The sequence below is a fragment of the Labrus mixtus genome, chromosome 13, assembly GCF_963584025.1.
Source record: "Labrus mixtus chromosome 13, fLabMix1.1, whole genome shotgun sequence".
Taxonomy (NCBI): Eukaryota; Metazoa; Chordata; class Actinopteri; order Labriformes; family Labridae; genus Labrus; species Labrus mixtus.
In genome coordinates this window covers 17208379-17227028 of record NC_083624.1, presented here as the reverse complement: position 1 = coordinate 17227028, position 18650 = coordinate 17208379, and the positions used below count along the sequence as shown (strand labels likewise).

At 40.2% G+C, this 18650-nt stretch overlaps 2 protein-coding genes and 1 non-coding gene across 3 annotated transcripts; all 3 read left to right on the top strand.

Annotated features, from left to right (window-relative positions):
* Positions 1 to 2022: 2022 nt before the first annotated feature.
* Positions 2023 to 14570, top strand: cops8 (COP9 signalosome subunit 8). The gene is made up of 7 exons (XM_061053981.1): positions 2023 to 2139; positions 4017 to 4087; positions 5903 to 5951; positions 6882 to 7014; positions 13091 to 13198; positions 13297 to 13359; positions 14264 to 14570. The coding sequence occupies exons 1-7, from the start codon at positions 2068 to 2070 to the stop codon at positions 14341 to 14343; spliced, it is 576 nt and encodes a 191-aa protein (XP_060909964.1). The 5' UTR covers positions 2023 to 2067; the 3' UTR covers positions 14344 to 14570.
* Positions 8464 to 10143, top strand: trim63b (tripartite motif containing 63b). The gene has a single exon (XM_061053980.1). The coding sequence runs from the start codon at positions 8706 to 8708 to the stop codon at positions 9744 to 9746; it is 1041 nt and encodes a 346-aa protein (XP_060909963.1). The 5' UTR covers positions 8464 to 8705; the 3' UTR covers positions 9747 to 10143.
* Positions 14571 to 17541: 2971 nt separating the features above from the next.
* trnai-aau (transfer RNA isoleucine (anticodon AAU)) lies at positions 17542 to 17615 on the top strand. The gene has a single exon. It is a non-coding gene; the product is annotated as a tRNA-Ile (tRNA).
* The last annotated feature ends 1035 nt before the right edge of the window (positions 17616 to 18650 follow it).

Genomic DNA, 18650 nt, shown 5'->3' with positions numbered 1-18650 from the left:
GTTATAAGACATAATCATTTAATCCTGCAAAAAGGATGCAAGGGTAAGTATCATTTTTAATCCCACAGGACAAAGAGAACTGAAATGTGTTGTCAGAAAGGCCCTGCAGCTTTCAGCAGGTGACGTTCCTGAATATTATGTCACAAAGAAAATCGTTTTAAAAGCCAGTGCACCAACGCATGGTGATGTCATGTGATTGTTTCATAACCTCAACCTCGCAAGAGATTAAATATATCTTTGCCACATCTTTCATTTTCAGCAGGGAGCTTTTCATTTGATATCGTCAAGAGGAGGGTTTATAAACAAAGAGAATAGAAGCAAAGACAGGAAGTCAAACTAAGAGAAGTTAACAATTAACAAGGCTTTGTTTTAAAGGTGTTCACACATCCAACGAGCTCATGAAGTTGGTGCATAGGACATCAAACTATCACTTTGAAAGCGTACTTGACATTTTTTTCCAATAAACTGGTTATTTCTTGCAAGAGTAGTGAGTGGGGATTTTTTCTTACAAACTGTTAAAATTTAGCGATTAATCACAATTGACTATTGTATTTGTCTGCCGCTATGGGAATAAAGATTTATTGGTACTTTTGAAATGATAAAATAGACAAAAATAAATATCATATTAAAATTACTTTAATAATTCCACTGATAATAAAAAAAAAGACATAATAATTAAAATGATTCCCTAGAGGATATGGAACGGCACATTGTCTTTGTATATCAGATCATCATAAAGATGTGTTTATAACAAAGCTTTGAAATAGTGTAGCATCAATCGATGAGATGTCTAAAATACGGCTGTGGCACATCAAAAAGTAAAAAACTAAACTAAAGTTAAGGTGCTCATTTTACAGTTTGAATTGGAGACATTAAGAGAAGTCTGTGTTGAAAACAGGCTCATTACAGTGTCCACTGAGAGTGAAGGGAAAAGATTAAGAGTTTGTCCTCAACAGCATCAAAGCAAGTGGAGAGATCAACAAGGATTAAAACAGAAATCCTCTGCATTGGCAGGGAGCAGAGAATCATTAAGGAGAAAGGCAATCTCAGGGTAACAGTGAGGAGTTTACTCAGAGCACGCTGAATTCTTGGATAAAGAACTGCAGTTACATAAATGATAAAATGAGCTTCGGTTTCTAAAAAAAAAAAAATGAAAAAACAGAAACGCTTATACAAGAGGCCTTGTCCCGGCAGCAGAGGCAGGGCTCTGGAGAAGACGGAGCTCCCCCGACCTTCAGTGAGGTGATCTGGCACTACTACCACCTGACGTCCCTGACGCCCAGCCACCATCGTCCCCATCGACCTCCACCTCAGCAAGGAAGTGTGGACAACAGGAACGAGAGGAATACGAAGAAAAAAATCCTTCCTGCATGTTATCCCTTATGCTCTTTTGTAAAGCGTCTCCTAATTTACAGCAGCATGTTACATGCTGTACAATAAAAAAAAACAATCAAAATACCTCATCTTCAAAACATGTTGATCAGGTTTACAGTTTGTAAAGCTTTCTTGATGTTAATTAGATTTAAACATTTCATTATACAGTTTTAACATCCAGTGATAAATACTATAAGCGTGGGTGAGATGTATGGATATGAAATTTACCAAGAAGTGAATTGTCTGTTGGAGTTGTATTGTTTTTATTTCTATACAATAAGATGATATCTTTAGGCAACAAATAAACTGTACACCTCATATAATTGGCAATAACATTTTCTCTAAAGCTCTCCAGAATACCAGACATTTGTTTGATAAATGTATCATGCTGTCTTGTCCTTTTTACAAATGTGTTGCCAATTTGATCAAATCTTGAGATGTATGAGTTATAGGATATATTATGTATGATCTTTTATTGGATCTCTTTTGTTTCGTAAGAGGTAGTAAACTAACTTATAAGCCAAAAGTCGTGTGCATTGCCAGGAAAGTGAGAGTCCCTGAACAATATCCTTCGTTTGTGTTTCATCCAGCAGAGGGCAGCAACAGCACTGACCCGCTGTTAATCTACGGAAATTATACAGGAGAAGAAGAAGAAGAAGAAGAAGTTTCCGGTGCACCAGATAGGCATTTATCATGCCTACTGCTGTGATTATGGAAGAAAACTTTGATAAATTATTAGAACAGTGTGAGGCTCAGGAGCTTGAGGTAAGCACTGAACACTGAAATTACTTTGTTTCGTATCCTACATGATTTGCGCCTCTGAATTAACGACAGGAACGTTTCTGTTTACGACAGTAGGTTAGCTGTGACTAGTTTAAGCTAACGTTATGGCTAAGAAATTATCCTGTTTCCTCCTCTCAAACGATCATGTAGCTTTAAATCTCTTATCAGTTACTTACCACTTAACTTTACCCGTGTTATACCAACAATGTCAACAAATACATTGAGATTTTGTACGCTATAGGTGGATGTTAGTCTCTGCTTTCACTTGTGTTATTTGCAGGTTTTAGCATGCGAGCTAACATTAATGTTCAGAGATCCTTTAGTGATTCAAGTAATGACGTTGAATGCTTATAAGACATTGTTATGTTATAATGTGTGTCAGAAAACGTTTAGCAGTTGATTTACATCCCTATGGTTGGTGTTAGAGAGGAAACAGAAGCAGAAGCTAAAGGCAATGACAACAAAACTTTACTTTGTTACAGTCTGTAGCTCGAGTCACAGTGTTTATTACTACTCTGTAAAACCTGCAGGGTTCAGTGTTCAGGGAGGTGACTACAGCTTGGTGCTCTGTTTATACTTAATGTCTGTATGGCAAGCCGTTCAGGAAATTAATATATTGAATGAAACTTTGAATATGTTGAATGAAGCTGATTTCAATTCTCCAAATCCACCAGTTTCATTGTTGTCATCCAAAAGACACCCTGCTGAAGATGCTGGTTTTGCAAAATGACATCAGCTGAAATATACCAATACTTTGTTGACCGTCAAAACTTTTTTGAAACAGCTGTGTGTAGAAAGCGTCGCCTTGAAGATCATAGTTCAATTATTGGAACATGTTTACTGCTTATGAGTAGTAACGCTCAACAAAACATGAGTTTGCTGAGCGCACTTTGTGCATCCATCTTTAGGTCGTGTTCACACTTGACTTCTTTTTTCAACGGCCAGCGCCTTTTTTACATACAAGCCTATGGAAAAATGAAAAAGGATGACGCCTTTTCAGAAAAGCGCTGGGTGACGTCAAGCACCTTTCTGACAGCTGACCAATCAGGATGAGTAGTAACCTACGTCCCTAGTTACCAGTGCCCAAAAACGGCAAACTTCCACCAGATATGTGTGCATTGCGTGTCCGCTCCGGTCTGTTACGGGTCCGTGCATCCGTCATCCGTCAACACCCACCTGCTGCGTTCTCAGTCCGCAGCACGGAGAGCACAGCCGGACAGCTGGAGTATGAAGTCAAAGCAATTTCCGCGATAATTTAACAGATTCACTGGCGACAACACGAGACAATATGATGTTCGTGGTATAAAACTCAATAAAAACCTTATAAACACATAAACAAATGGTCGTTTTTTCTGAACCGTCAAAACGGAGGGTGTTATTCTGAAAATAAACCGGATGTTTTAATGTTGTATCGGTGTCTGACTTCCTGTCCCGTTTGTTCTTTTCTGTACTAAATTGATGCGTCGTGCTCCGGCCGGCTCCAGCGCGGTTGAACCGCAGACTAGATCCTGTTGTTATGGTTACAGAACACTCGCACATAAGCGCTCAAAAGGCGCTGAAGGCAGCGCTTTTTTCTGAAAAAAATAAGTCTAGTGTGAACACGGCCTTAGGGAATTTTTTAGTCTCTTACTGAGATGTAAGCTGAAACAACACTACGGACTTCCATTCCATATATTCAGAGTTCCATTCCATATATTCAAAGTTTCAATCAATATATTCAAAGTTCCATTCCATATATTCAAAGTTCCATTCCATATATTCAAACTTCCATTCCATATATTCAAAGTTTCAATCAATATATTAATTTCCTGAACGGCTTGCCATATGTCTGTTATCCCACCTGTATTTATTTCAAACAGGCTCCAGGTGGCATCGCAACACCTCAAGTCTACGCTCAGCTGCTGTCTCTCTATTTACTTCATAATGACATGTGAGTCAACTTTGTGTTTGTCTGCAGATGCTGACTTCTGTAGGTTTTTTTTGGTAACACTTTAAATTATATTGAAAAATATTCATCATTAAGTAGTTCTTTCTTAGCATCCTAATTAGTAAGTCAGGAGCATCCTGGCTGCTTATTAGTCATTATTAAGAGTTTATCAGTACTTTAATCTACATGACCATAATCTATAGCTAATAGGTTGTTAACCAAGAGTTGACCCCTCAATACCTCCCTAATTACTGCTTATTGATAGTAAGTTTAATAACATGACATATCACGAGATCTGCATTGCATCTTTCTTACTGATGTCCCAACATGAAGACACATTCAAAACATGACACAAAAGGGAGGAATTTGTAAGGGGAAAAATACACAAGACTCATTAGGATATGAGCTCAGTCTACTTTTACACAGACTGGGTTAGGTTCCCTGCAATACACCGGATAATGTTTGCACTGACTCTTATTTAATGTCTGTTTTTGGATAATTTTATTCTTTTTAAACATTGCTAAAAAATGTGATTCATCTAGGGTATTCTTATTCTTATTCTTTTTTCGGGTTAATATATAGGTATGTGAGGGGGGCGCCGGTTTTGTGGTTAATTTGTAACAAATGTTCCATGTCATGTACCTCTTTGTAAAATGCTACTGGATGCTTTTGAATTTACATCGGGATCAATTAAGTATCTATCTATCTATCTATCTATAACCCCTCGTAAGGAAGAATTGATCATATTTTATCAAATCGAATTGATTATGTAGGGGGATGTACATCAAGACACAGAGCTAACATCAAGCAGACATCGTTTTGGGTCCATCGCTGTTTGAACAGAGGACCAGAACTTTGTTATCAATGGATCAGAACGCATTAAATGATAATATGTGCCGACTTGATTTAGGCATTTCCGACATGTTACAGAGCAACATTATAACTTATTATACCTTATTCATACTTTGCTTGTTCTGTTCATTTCTTAAGTCTTTGAATTTTACGCATAGATCTAAAGTTAAGCTTCATAAGTTTTACCCCTCCATGTCTCCAGAAAGTAATGAATGTAAATCAAACAACGTTAGATTTTTGCATGTATTTTAGGATTGTCATCAGTTCTGGTGAAGATTTTTCCTCCTTTTTCTCTGGGGTTTATCAGAGGACACTCTCTCCTCTCCTGACAGAGACTTGGCTTTTTAGGAGCCTCAGAGGACCCCTCATGGCTCCCTTCATACATTCAAACAGCTCTGTTGATGGTCATGGTATTAACACACACAAAAAAGATTCTCAAAGACCGGAAGACACCAACTCCACGTGCTTCCATACTGGTTGCATAAAGTGGTTTTGGTTATTCAAAATTGAGAAATTGTGAACTAACAATTTAACGTAAACAGAAGTGGGACACATTTTGGGGTCCTTTCTTTTGTAACATTTTGACTCATCTTGATTGCGTTTTTATTTTTACATTGATTGCCCTTATTTTGTTTTCTTTTTTTGTACATTTCCATTGTGGACAGCTTGGATTTAGCAATAACACAACAATGACATATAATGATATTTATGCTTTTGTGTCTTTGACACAGTGTTTAGATGAATTTGTCTTTTGTATTTGTTCCCCTCCTTGCTCATTGTAAATGTGTGTGAGCGTAGCTGTCTTATATCGTTGGGTTGAGTTATCGGTTTTGATTTTGTTTTTGAGTTGACAGTCATCAAATACAAATAAAAATAGAAGCAAAGACACACAAAGCATCATCATCACTGCTAAAAATGTCCTCTGTCCTCTGTGATTGGGCTAACTTTTGTATATCAATCCAACAGGAATAACGGCAGGTATCTCTGGAAAAGGATTCCCCAAGCAATCAAATCTGTAAGTATGTGAAAATAAACACATTACTGAGAAAGTACTGCTGACATAAGTTTGACTCTGGTTTTCCTGATTGTGCTGCTTCATTATGTTTCACATCAACATCTTCTGTCAAAGTTCATGCAAGGAGTTTTTAGTTGGTTATAAAAATGACTTCATTCATACTGATGCCTCTATGAAACCTTCAAAAGCAAATAAGACCATCAGTGACAGGACTGGTATCTTCTGTGTCATATTTCTTAATGCTTGATCTCAATGACACCAGATAGATGTTAGATGTAGTGAGTCACAGCACACAGAAAAAACTCCCTTTGTTGACATTTTACACAGCTAAGACTCACAACGAGTGATAGGATTTGCTTTTAAAAGAAGGCAGAAGGAGGGATTTTGTTTAAAAAAAAAAAAAAACACTACTTCATGTGCAGGACAAAATCAGAAAGAGACAAGAGGCACCTCTTTGTCCACAGGGGGCGCTAAATAGACATAAATGAGAGCTTCTCACAGGAACTCTAAAAACAGTTTTTGACCTTTCTTTATGTTTTTAATGTCACTAACCCTAACCCATAAACCCTGTAAGTTGTAAGTCAACCATGAACATTTGCTGTAACTGTCTTCAGTGCCACAATGCATCAGTCTTTACCTGCTGGGAGAGCCATGAGTGATTTGTTTTCTTATCCCTTCTCACTTTATAACTATAAATTGAAGGATGTTATTGCCAAGACGATCATTCCTTGTCAGATGCTCAACTGAAGGATTTGTTCACAGTTCTTAGAAACAAATCCCTGTTATTCATGAACAACATACTAATCAGAAATGTAATCCTCATGATTTAATATCTAGGGTATTTGGGTATGACTGCTCTCAACAGTAGCATGAAAAACAAATGTAGCATGATGAAAGTCTTTGAAACGTTTCCTCCCTTGTTGTTTGTAGGCAAATCCTGAATTAGGAGCTATTTGGGCAGTCGGCCAACGCATATGGCAGCGGGACTTTCCGGGGATCTACACGACCATCGCAGCCTTCCAGTGGACAGAGAATATACTTCCTGTCATGGAAGCACTTCAAGGTAACAACAAAACAAGAAGGAAATCGTGGCTGGTTTGACCTCTGACACTTTACCTGACATGTAATGTAGCTTTTGGTTTCTGAAACAACTTCTAAATATTATTTTTATGCTTGTCATATTATGCGAAATGTCATGTAGGGACATTTAAAAAACCTTGAAGTGAAATAAACACATGTATTCTCTCTGCAAGATTTAATCAGCAGGGGGCGCCAGCTAAACACAGCTGCAGTCGTGATGCAACCCTCTGACCAAGTTAAACATTTTTATCAGCTCGGAGATTAATGATGCTTCATGATGTCCATGGTGTTACAGCATGTAACTCTGAGTTAGTTGTCAGATTCTTGAACACAAACATCGGTTCTCTCCCATCATGAAACCTAATATCTAAATGTTTTCATCCACACATAGCTTTCTTACCTCGGTTGCATCTTTTCGAGGAACATGAAATGATTGTCCTCCTGTCCAGTTGTCGGGGAACATGTACCATGTGATCTTGTGCAACAGTTTAAGAATAGCTTACCCCTCATGTTTACCGTACTTTGTGTTTATGTGCCAAAGATACTGACGACATCATGTCATAAGACACTTAGGTAACCATTGATCATCATTTCTTGTTGGAAAAGGTAAATAAAGAGTGTTCTAGATGAAAAATGAACACATTGGACTATTTTGAGAGGTTTAAATAAAGCATCTTTTAATAATCCGACAAAGCAATTGATTGAAATAACACCGTTTTTATTATCATGTGAATTGGTTTTCCATACATCCACTCTTTATTGACGAGGTTATGACTATCCCCTTGCTATTGTCTCTAAATAACAATTGAACAAATGAGGAGTCTTACAAGCTTATAAACAATGAATATTAGGCTTTCAAATTACATAAATAACACCATATCACATAACACCTACCCCACTAATGGACCAGAACTTCTGAATTTGACCTGCAGACAACCCCAACAGTCATGTATAAAGAACAGAACTCAAAAGTTAAATTGTTACTTTTGAAAAGAAAAAGACTTAAAAAAGGAAAAAAAGGCCTAAACTTGATTTAATCAATGATTCAATAAAGTTATAACTAATCATTTTAATTTGATATCATTGGTTGACTGTCAAAAGCGAATGAAAACATATAAAGTTGTTTGTTTTCTGAGTAAATAGAACAGATTATACAAGAAGAAAACTGGTTACACAACAACAACAACAACAACAACCTCGAGGAGAACAAATATTCAAAACAGCACAGGTGTCACAGGATGTTGACATTGACTTGTTTACAAATTGGACTGAGTTTCCTATCTGAGCCTGTCACATGGGTCGTGGTTGACTCTGCTCAGACTCCACCTGGGTTGCTGTTAGATGGGACGTCATGCCCACTGGGACACGAGACACATGCTGCCCCTGGTTGGAGGGGGCCATTTCTGTGAAAACATCCCAAGGAAGCAAGCAGGCAGGAATGTGTGCTCTGGTTGGTGGACAGGATCAGATGTCACCAACTGTGAAGGGCTGCTATAAAGGGCCGAGCTACTAGCTGTCACCCAGAATAGATATCAGCTTTTCAACAGCACACACTGAGGACGAGGTTGGTAGAGTCTGCCCGCCATTTTAGTTACCGACAGAGTTTTCTCTCTTGGTAATTTTACTTTGTGAATCGGGACGCTTACTGGTCGAACTTAAGCAAGCTTTTTCATTATGGACATCCAGAGAACAGGATCTATGGTTCGTCCCCCGAGCCCCATGGATAGCCTGGAGAAGCAGCTGAGCTGCCCTATCTGCCTGGAAATGTTCACCAAGCCGGTGGTCATCCTGCCCTGCCAGCACAACCTGTGTCGCGGTTGTGCCAGCGACCTGTACGACTCACGAAACCCATACCGCTTCTCTGGAGGAGTCTTTCGCTGTCCTACCTGCCGCTTTGAGGTTGTGCTTGACCGCCATGGTGTACACGGGCTCCAACGCAACCTGCTGGTAGAAAATATCATCGACATCTATAAGCAGCAGCAGGAAGGTAACAACAGCGGAACCACGGAACCAACCCTAAAGCCTAAAGAATCCAAAGAGCCGATGTGCCAGGAACACGAGGATGAGAAAATCAACATCTATTGCATGACCTGCCAGGTTCCCACCTGCTCCATGTGCAAAGTGTTTGGTCAGCACAAAGACTGTGAAGTGGCACCTATACCAAGTGTTTATCAGGCCCAGAAAGGGGAACTGAGTAATGCTATTGATACCCTGGTCGCCAGCAATAGCCGCCTGCAGGCCCTGCTCAATCAGATGGAAGATTCCTGCCGTGTAGTGATGGAGAATGCTCAGCGTGCTAAGCAAGGGCTAGGTGAACGCTTCGACCTGCTTTATGCTGTACTGGAAGAGCGCAAGACCATTCTGCTGGAGCAGGTTGGTAAAGAGCAAGATGAAAAGGTGGCAGCTCTGCGGGCCCTGGCTCAACGTTACGTCGAACGCCTGCAGACCAGTTCAGAGCTCACAGACACGGCTGTGAGGGCGTTGGAGCAGGGTAGTGCTGCTGAGTTTCTGTTAGCCTCCAAGGGCCTCATCACACAGACCAAGGACGCATCCAAGCACGCTCTGGGCGAGGAGAGGCCAGAGCCAGGCTATGAGAAGATGGACCACTTCACTTTGTCTACAGAGCATGTTGAAGCTGTCCTGGCGAAAATGGACTTTGGAGGAGGTGATGCAGATGAATTTGAAGATGCAGAAGATGAGGAGGAGGAGGAATAATGAAATCCAACTGGTCATGGACTCTTTGAAGGTTGTGTGTTCGACAGAGACTCTGTTTAATGTCAAAAATATTATAAGGTTAAGGGATGGGCTAAAATAGCTTGGCCTTACTTTCAGTGCAATATTTAATGTTAATGTTGTACCTTTTCTTAATGTCTTTTTATACTTTTGTACTTTAAGTCGTTGAAATGAAAAAAAGATCTTCATATGAGTGTAAATTCAGGATATTGGATGATTGCTAACACATCATTATCCTCATAGTTAGCTTATGGAAACAGTCATTTGTATTTTTCTCACTTTGTTTTAGTTTGAGTTGAATCTGTGATCAGTTGATCTGCCTGTAATCACCAAATCTGTCTTTAAAGAAATGTGGAATAAAGCTGCATGAAGTCAAGAATCTTATTTCTTTTTTTTCTGAACTAAAACATAAAGTCTAAGGGAGCATACAAAGGACTAAAACACGACATCCCAGCATTATTTAGGTCATACAAAGTGGAGTGCTTCCATCAAAATGTCCCACAGTCTGCTGTTGCTGCTCTTACTTGGCAATAGGCTGCATGTAAAAATAAAAGCCCTTGCCATGTCCTGTCTGCTTTGCCTTAGCCGGTGAAGAGTGGGGGCTATTTTTAAGAGGTGAGAGGGTGTGAAGTGATAGCCGCCCTGGAATAGACAGTGAGGGAAGGACAGGCCAGGTCCTGTTTCTCCTCCATAAAAACTCCCCGTTCTCCCACACATGGATGCCTTGCTCAGCAGCTCCAACCCAACTCTGTGTGGGTGTCAAGAGAGAGCCTACTAAGAAAGGCCCGTCCAGCTGCCACACGAGTCATCTCCTCACGGTCAAAAGGCCAAAGTAAAAATACACGTCTGCCTGGGGACTGGGTTACAAAAAGCCCCTTGAGATGACCTGCTTGGCTGTGTTAGAAACATATGCTCTGAGTCCTCAGTTCTTTTCTTATTTGCAGCTAGTCAGAAGCAAACAAGGTTTTCTAAAAACAAAGGAGGAACATTTATTAACAGTGACATACAGTGTGAATGAAAAGGGTATCATGTAGTTTGAAACTCAAGTTGGGATCCAAACCCTTGGGATCTAAAAGACTTATATGTACTTAAAGTTTTGAAGTAATCCAATAGACTGCTTTGAGTGCAGTATGTCAACTAAACGGGATTTTTTTGGGGGCCAATGTTAGGCTCAGATTATCATTAAAACCTTCTAAAAGAATGGGTTGGCTTCAGAAATGCTACTTTTTGTGCAATTTTAAACAAGATGCACTTGTTGACACCGCTCTTGTCAAAGCCACGACACTCCGTAAAAAAAAAAAACAATGCTTCAACCATTTTGATAGTTTCTAACCAATTCATTTTAACACTCTTTATCACACAATTATGCCGACAGTATAAGTTATCAAGGTAAATGGACTTGAGCTTGTGTATCAGGTCACACCTACACATTCACACACTGATGGCAGAGGTTGCTATGTAGTGAGACCATCAGAAGTAACTAATCCATTCATACACATTCAAGTGTCTTGCCCAAAGACACATGTATCTGCTGGGGATTGAACCCCTGACTCTACCTCAGCCGCACTACAAGAGTTCATTTCTGGGATGTTGTGAGAAACTTAAAATAAAATCCTGAGGCTGTAATTGGCAGAAACAAGCACATGCAGTGGAGGATTACTTTTAGCCAATGCAGCGTCCTTGAAAATTTGTCACAGTCATCACGGCTCTTTTTGCAGCTGCAGCCTGAAGAGATCGACTGGAGCAGTTTTCAAACCTGTTTATACCCATTAGTCATTTCGATACAAAAATAGGTTTAAAAAAAGTGCCCAGTTTTAAAAATAGGGGAATCCCCCTTTGACAGATCAGATTTTTATACCAACTAGAGAGGAGAAAAGCACTTTATCTCTGTAAATAATCATAAATTATAAGACAACCAAAGTGACAAAACAAAAGTATTACCGTAGAACCACTTTTCTCTCTAAATACAGAATTCAAAGAGTCATTACTTGACCTTCTATTCAAGACTTTCATTAATAAACATGCTCTGATATAAATAAATTACCATCAATGCAATTCATACATAAATCTTTTCCTTGACCTATTTTTCCAAATTAATATTCTCAGTCCTTCCACCTGTTTTTCTTAGATGAACAATAACGAGGAGAAGTGGAAGCCTGTTGGACAGCAGAATGACAAAGCTCTCCTGACAAATCTCTGGCCTTCCCCCTCACAGCTGTCTTTTCTCATCGCCACAACTTGTTATTGTTACTGCTGCTAGCTGCTGCAGCAGACGGGAGGCTGACTGTTGGTACACATAAACTGTTGCTAGGCTATAAACCACCAAAGGCCGCAACCCTGAGGCATTTACGTGATAGCTCCAGGAGCAGATACACGCCGGGTGCATTTGGCTCCGTGCTGTTGTGAGGCCCTCCCACTCTTGATGCTATCTCCAGTAACTACAGCACCATGTCAAGTCGAGCCTGATAAATAGGACAGGAATTTTTAGAAGCCTGAATCCGTGCCTGCTGATAAAGACTTCTGTTGTTTGTTGTATCAGCACAGCACAGCACATATCATGATTCATCTTGAGCATGCTTCATTTAACAGGATCCGTTTTTAAGTGTTCTTCATTACGGAAAATCTTAATCCCCCTTTTTCTTTTAGCCCGCAATCAAATCAGACAAAATGCACCGTTTAACTTTAAACAAACCCAGATGCTAGAAGCAATTAAAACCAAAGAAAAACAGCGTCTGTTCAAAATAGCTCAATGTGTATTTAAGTCTAGAACTTGAGTCAGAATTTTTAAGTCGTTTTGGAGTGTCTTCTTCTGGCTGAATATGAGATGAAGATTTGAGAGGAACTTAGTGAAACACTGATTTATTTCAGCACTTATCAACAGCCAGGTCAACGTCATTAGAAAATCTCCAGGAAGTCTACCAGTTGTCATACCAGCAAAGTTACAAGAAGTGAAAATCGCTGTGTATGAAATGTGTTATTGTCTTACCCTCTGGGTGAGAAAATGACCATATGTGAGCCAACAAGAATGTGCACGAGGTACACAACATGTATGACGGAGTAGTTTTTTGAAACAGGCCCTAACTGTCAGACTGTGTTTGTTTTTCACAGTGAAGAACATTTAGAGCTGAATCTAAAAAGCGACCTTGTTTACATTGAACCGGACTCTTCAGTACCATGTTAACTTCTCATGTGTCTGCAGGTTGTCAGTGTCTGCTGCTGTGTACAGTATGCACTCTAAATAGAACCAGATCACAGTTTTAACATGTATGCACTCTGTAGACAGCTATCTAATATCAGTGTGTCTGTGGTTCATGCATCCTTCACAGAAAGCACGCGGCAAAGAGCGTACAGTCTAGTGGCCCAGGCCTACACTTCAATAACAGCAGAAGACTTTGCAGCCTTTGTGGGGTACTCTGTGGAGGAGGCAGTCAAGGGTAAGATCAATCAACACAACCATCCTTGTGAAGAAAAGGTTATATCGGCACTTTGATTGCAGCTTCTGAATCTTTCCCACCTCTGTCTTTGTCTAAAGGTGTAGTGAGCCAGGGCTGGCAGGCAGACCCTGCTACCAGGATGGTGATGCCCAAAAAACCAGGTAGGTGGCAGTGTTGCTCTTTTTATTTGTACACATCATTAGCCCACTGTTGTGTTAGCCAGACATTTTTCTCCTGGTGAGTAATCCTGCACCCACCTCTCTGCTACTCGTCCTCCCTTAGATTTTATTAGACACATAAAAAAAAGTTAAGAGCAGAGTGTAAGTGGTCGGTTTATTTTAAATGAAAGACAGGTGAGGTTTATCTTTTTCCTAGAATCTCTTAAACTTTGATTTGCTAAATCCCTCTTTGTTTAATGCCCATGTCTCCAAAGGGTCCCTCATCAATTCCCTTTTTTCCCCTTTTTGCTCCACTACTATATCATTTTTTTTGTCACATCATCATTGTTCTCGAGCCTGGAGACTCGTAGATTGACCCATCTTGTTGGAGAAAACCTCAAACACTTGAGTAGGAGGTTGTGGCCTGTCTGTCCTCCTGTCTGTAGTCATTGGACGTTCCCTTCCCTCTGCAGCATCTGGTGCACACATGTCCAGCACAATTCGTTCACTCACTATTAATCCTCACATGCCTAGTGTTTTTCCCCCTCCACAGCGTCACCAGGATTTAACAGGGCCTGGCAATTTTGGTTGTGGAGTGGATCTCATACAGGAAATCATTCTGGTTGGAATAAATGTGAAGCGTTGTAATGATCTCCAGGCTAAATGTCTCACAGTCACGGGGGTAGTCGCTGTAGGTAGCGTTATTTAAGGGGTTGGGGGGGGTGTGAGCTCAGATGTGGGCGGCGTGGTTAACCTGCGGCCTGCTCAATCTCTCTTGCGTTAGCACACGTGTGCTGCAGCCACTGAAATGTAAAAAAGATGGATGGTCCTTGGCACAATAAGGAATCCCCCTCTGACTCAACTTCTCCTCCTCTGTCCCACTCTCTTTCTCTCTCTCTCTCTGCAGATCCTCCCCCTGTCTCATTGGTTCCAAATGAGCAGCAGTTGGCTAGACTCACTGACTACGTGGCTTTCCTCGAGAACTGATAACCCGCTACAATTACTGCCGCCCATCTCTTTTTTTGAGTGCTCGGTACCGAGGGAGAACACAAGTTAGGTCAAACACTTCCCTCCTCCTTCCTCCCTGATAAAGACGACCCAGAAACGCCCCTTCGTCTTGCATGAATGCTGCAAGCTCTTCTCCAAGACCTGCCAATTTATGTTCATTGACTTACATAGATTTCCCATGTTGACACACGAGTATACACTTGGTTATCTTTCAAACTTAAAGTTGTATTACTTTCTTTCTTGTTGTTTTTGTTCCTGGATGTATAGTTTTGGTTGTGATTCAAAGAAGGACTTGGAGTAAATGACCTTCCCATCTAACTTTGTTTTTATTGCTAAGCTAACAAGCCCTCCCCTCACAATACAGACACACGAGCTAGTATGCACATTGTGTCCATAATCTTTGAGCACCTGAAGGATACCCGGATACTCCCTTTGTAGGTAACTGAATCTTGGTAAGCATGTAACAGCGTGTGGACTGCAGTCTCCAGACCTCATGTTTTGTTGTTTTGACTGGTGAATAAATATTTTGCTGTTTCTAATGAAGTATTCTCTTTTTACTTTAACTCATCAGATTTGTTTCAGGTCTTTGGAGCAGGCTGGGTTCAGTCAAAGATAATAACATTTTTTTAATTCCACTTTGCCCTCAAGGGCTACACATGTTACAATGTTCTCACAAGAAAATAAGCTTGTCTTTTTTTGTGGCCTTGTATTAACATTTCACAAACATGGTGAGGAACAAAATATGTTTCAGGAATCTGTTGACCTGGCTAGTTTTTTGTTGGGTTTCTTATGTTTTTATTTGGGGGCTTTCCCTTTATTTGATAGGACAGTGGATAGAGTAGAGAATTGGTTGAGAGAGAGGAAAAGGACATGCGGGAAGGCAGCGGCAGGTCGGACTTGAACCCGGGCCTTCCACTTGGATGAATATAGCCTCGATACATGGGGCGCCACCTATGTAAGATCACATTAACAATTATAATACGAAGTGCCATTAACCTGCATTCTACCACAAATAGACCCAACTGAGACCTCTCTCAGATTTAGTACCCTTAAAAACATTCTAGTAATGAGTTTATGGTGTCTTATATTGGTTTAGAGTGTTTCCCAACAATGATCAGATTTATAAACAGACAAAGCAAGTATGGTGTAAGGTGTGGCTTTACCTTGTGGTGGACAAATTGCTACCATGGCACACAGAAAAACGTCTTTCTCATCATTCAATTGTAATAAAAAAAACGACTCAGTAGTCCTCTGTTCATTTGATCACCAGGTTAGTTTTTTTTTGCCTAAATTAGCATCCCAATGAATACCAATTAAATATTAGATATACCTTGATAACAATCCAAGCTGTTAAAGTGATAGAGCATTTTTTAAACCTTGTGCTCCTCACCAGCTGCATCATCTCAGCCTCTCAAAAACCCAAGATGGTTTTGACCAAAATGCAAAACTTGAGGCTTCAAAACTATAATCCACAAACCAGCGGCTGACGTCACAGTGGCGACATCAATTTCATATTTACAGATTACGATATGACTACAGTAAACAATAATGTTAACCTCAAACCCAGAGGTGCAGCTTGTCAACAGGAAAGGCAGGAAACCACTTGGGGCCTCCAGGCCAGTAAAGGGCCCAGAGGGCTGACAAACTTGAAACCACAGCAGTGGCTCAAAATGGGGAAATTTTGTAATGACAGTTAGAAACTGCCTGGGAGAGGGAAAAAAGAAAGCAAGACTTAGCATCATTACTTGCATTTCTGACACCAACAAAAAAGAAGGATGAAGTTCCCCCTCCAAATGCTGATAATCAACTAAAGGTGATAAACGCTGGTTGGAGGGCCCCTTTAAAGCTTTGCCTCGGGCCCCAACAGACTCTAGAATAGCCACTGCTCCAAACAGAATAATACCAAGGGTGTTGCAGGACTTACAACACTTCAGTGTCAGGGGGGAGGATTAACATATTAATACTAGATAGTGTCACAAATTCTATCTTAAAATAAATGCCCCTTCAATCTGTAAGCAGCTCTGATGGAGATTTGATTTGGTAAAGCGATATCTGGCTGCCACATGTTCATCAATGCCTCTAAATAAAACTCTGGCTGTGATTTCTCCCCCTCCCTTGGCATCCTGTTTTGATGAACAATTTGAAGCATACACTGCTCATTGACTTTGAAGTCATTTCATCTATAAATTAGCTTGACATAAGAGGAAGTGGTGGACCATTTCTATGTGATTTAGTGTGAAAACTAAGTACAATCAAGGCCATTCATTGCATGTTTGTGGGGCGAGGAACTCATTTATTTGCTGTCATGGTAATTTTGTTTGGAAAATGTACATAGGAAACAACTGCAAACATGGAAATTGACATTTGATTACATTTGCGGTGTTGTTTCGTTTTTGCTTGTTGGCTTTGTTAAGTCTATTTTAGTAACCAGACTTCATCACTCTGAATGCTAAGGTCTATCTTTTGTGTGTTTTTTTATATGCTGGTATTAATGTAACGTTACTCATCTCACTGACTTAAATTATCGTCTTCCATATATGGGAAGGCTACAGTATGAGTTTGTGTATTTGCTGTTTTCACATGTTGGCACATACCCTATGGCCAGACATGTGTTGAACCAGCGTTGACTCCACCACTGCAGCGCGTGCCAGAGTCAGTCAGCACAAGTGTGAGCGTGCAGAAGGTAACCGACCCCGATCACCTTCATGTGTTCCTGCTGACCTCGAGTCAGTCTCAAAGGTAGTCTGCTAAATTTACACACACACACACACACACACACACACACACACACACACACACACACACACACACACACACACACACACACACACACACACACACACACACACACACACACACACACACACACACACACACACACACACACACACACACACACACACACCGACATGACTGATGAAATGCTGAGCTGAGGTTGCAGCGCCTGAGGTAGGTCAGTGTAAAAATACTTTGTAACTGTAGATGTGTCTCTTTGTCACTGGTTTAAAGTGTCATGACTTGCTATATTCCAAAGTCACTTTAAATTCTGATCAAAGAAAGGCCAACATGATACATGATGAAACAGATATCAGACGTGTTGAAAACGTCTGCAATCAACGTCGCTCCATAATTAGAATCAGCCGATTTTGGAATTAGCAGCATTGACCCCAGTGCCATGGCCGGTTAGCTCAGTTGGTTAGAGCGTGGTGCTAATAACGCCAAGGTCGCGGGTTCGATCCCCGTACGGGCCAATCTTTATCTCGCATGCAAAACTGGTAATGTTGATTATAGGACTTCCACTACTCATAATAGCCCTCTGCGTGAACTTGTCCCAGTTAAACAGTAATCCAACATGAGGAAACTATAGAAGGCTGGATTCAGACTGGTTAACAGGGTAGATATGTCAAAAATAAACTTTTAGATTGCTGAAAGAAAACATTTTTTGAAGATTTTTTTCTGCTACTATGCTGTGTTGCTTCAGTGACAACGTTCACATTAGGATAGTTATAATGAAGGATTGTGTCTTCATTAAATATTTCACTTAAAAGCTTCATTATCAAACGGTCAATCTATAAATTGAAGCAGCTGTGAGAATCGAGTTTGGTGCCCCCTGCAAACAAATAGGCCTAACCCTGTAATGTCTGTATCTGAATCAGGTTGGTCAAATCCAGTTTTTCTCTGAACTACCAGGATAAATGAGCTGGATTATGTGATCAGTGGTAGAAAAAAAATTGATCAATCAATCAATTATATCTGAATTAACCCTTTTGAACAGCGAGGCCAGATAAACTAGAAAACAAGAAAATGCTGATGACGTGTAGAAACAACAATGATCAATTCAATCATTGGTTTCTATTTTTCTATAAATGTACATTCAATTCTTTATTTTACAGCTACTGCTTGGAGTCCATTCGTTGACTTTTTGAACAGCAAAGATTCACATTAAGAGATAACTTGAAGTTCCTCACAAGAGCGTTAACATTCTTTTATTTATTTCTACAATTCTCAATTGATTATGGTCTTTTTACTGTGAAGAAAGGTGAAACCATTACAAGTGCAAGACAGTGCAAAACATAAACCATAGAGAGGAAGGACAGTTAAGACAGTTGGACGGTAATCAGAGGGCAGGTATTCAACGGAAAATAAAATCAAAGAAAGGAAGAAGAAAGGAAGAACATCTTAAGACAGTGGCTAGTAAGAATGAGAGGGGGTGTGTGTGCATGTATTTGTGTGAAAGGTGGTAGTTGTTGGGGGTGGGTGGGGTCGAGGATGAGGGGTTACCAGCT

Excerpts from the sequence above, each read along its gene's own strand:
- trim63b (XM_061053980.1), top strand. The coding sequence starts at position 8,706 with ATGGACATCCAGAGAACAGGATCTATGGTTCGTCCCCCGAGCCCCATG.
- cops8 (XM_061053981.1), top strand. The coding sequence starts at position 2,068 with ATGCCTACTGCTGTGATTATGGAAGAAAACTTTGATAAATTATTAGAA. Across the intron at positions 5,952-6,881 it reads TTCCCCAAGCAATCAAATCT|GCAAATCCTGAATTAGGAGC; the intron begins GTAAGTATGTGA and ends TGTTGTTTGTAG. Across the intron at positions 13,360-14,263 it reads GGTGATGCCCAAAAAACCAG|ATCCTCCCCCTGTCTCATTG; the intron begins GTAGGTGGCAGT and ends CTCTCTCTGCAG.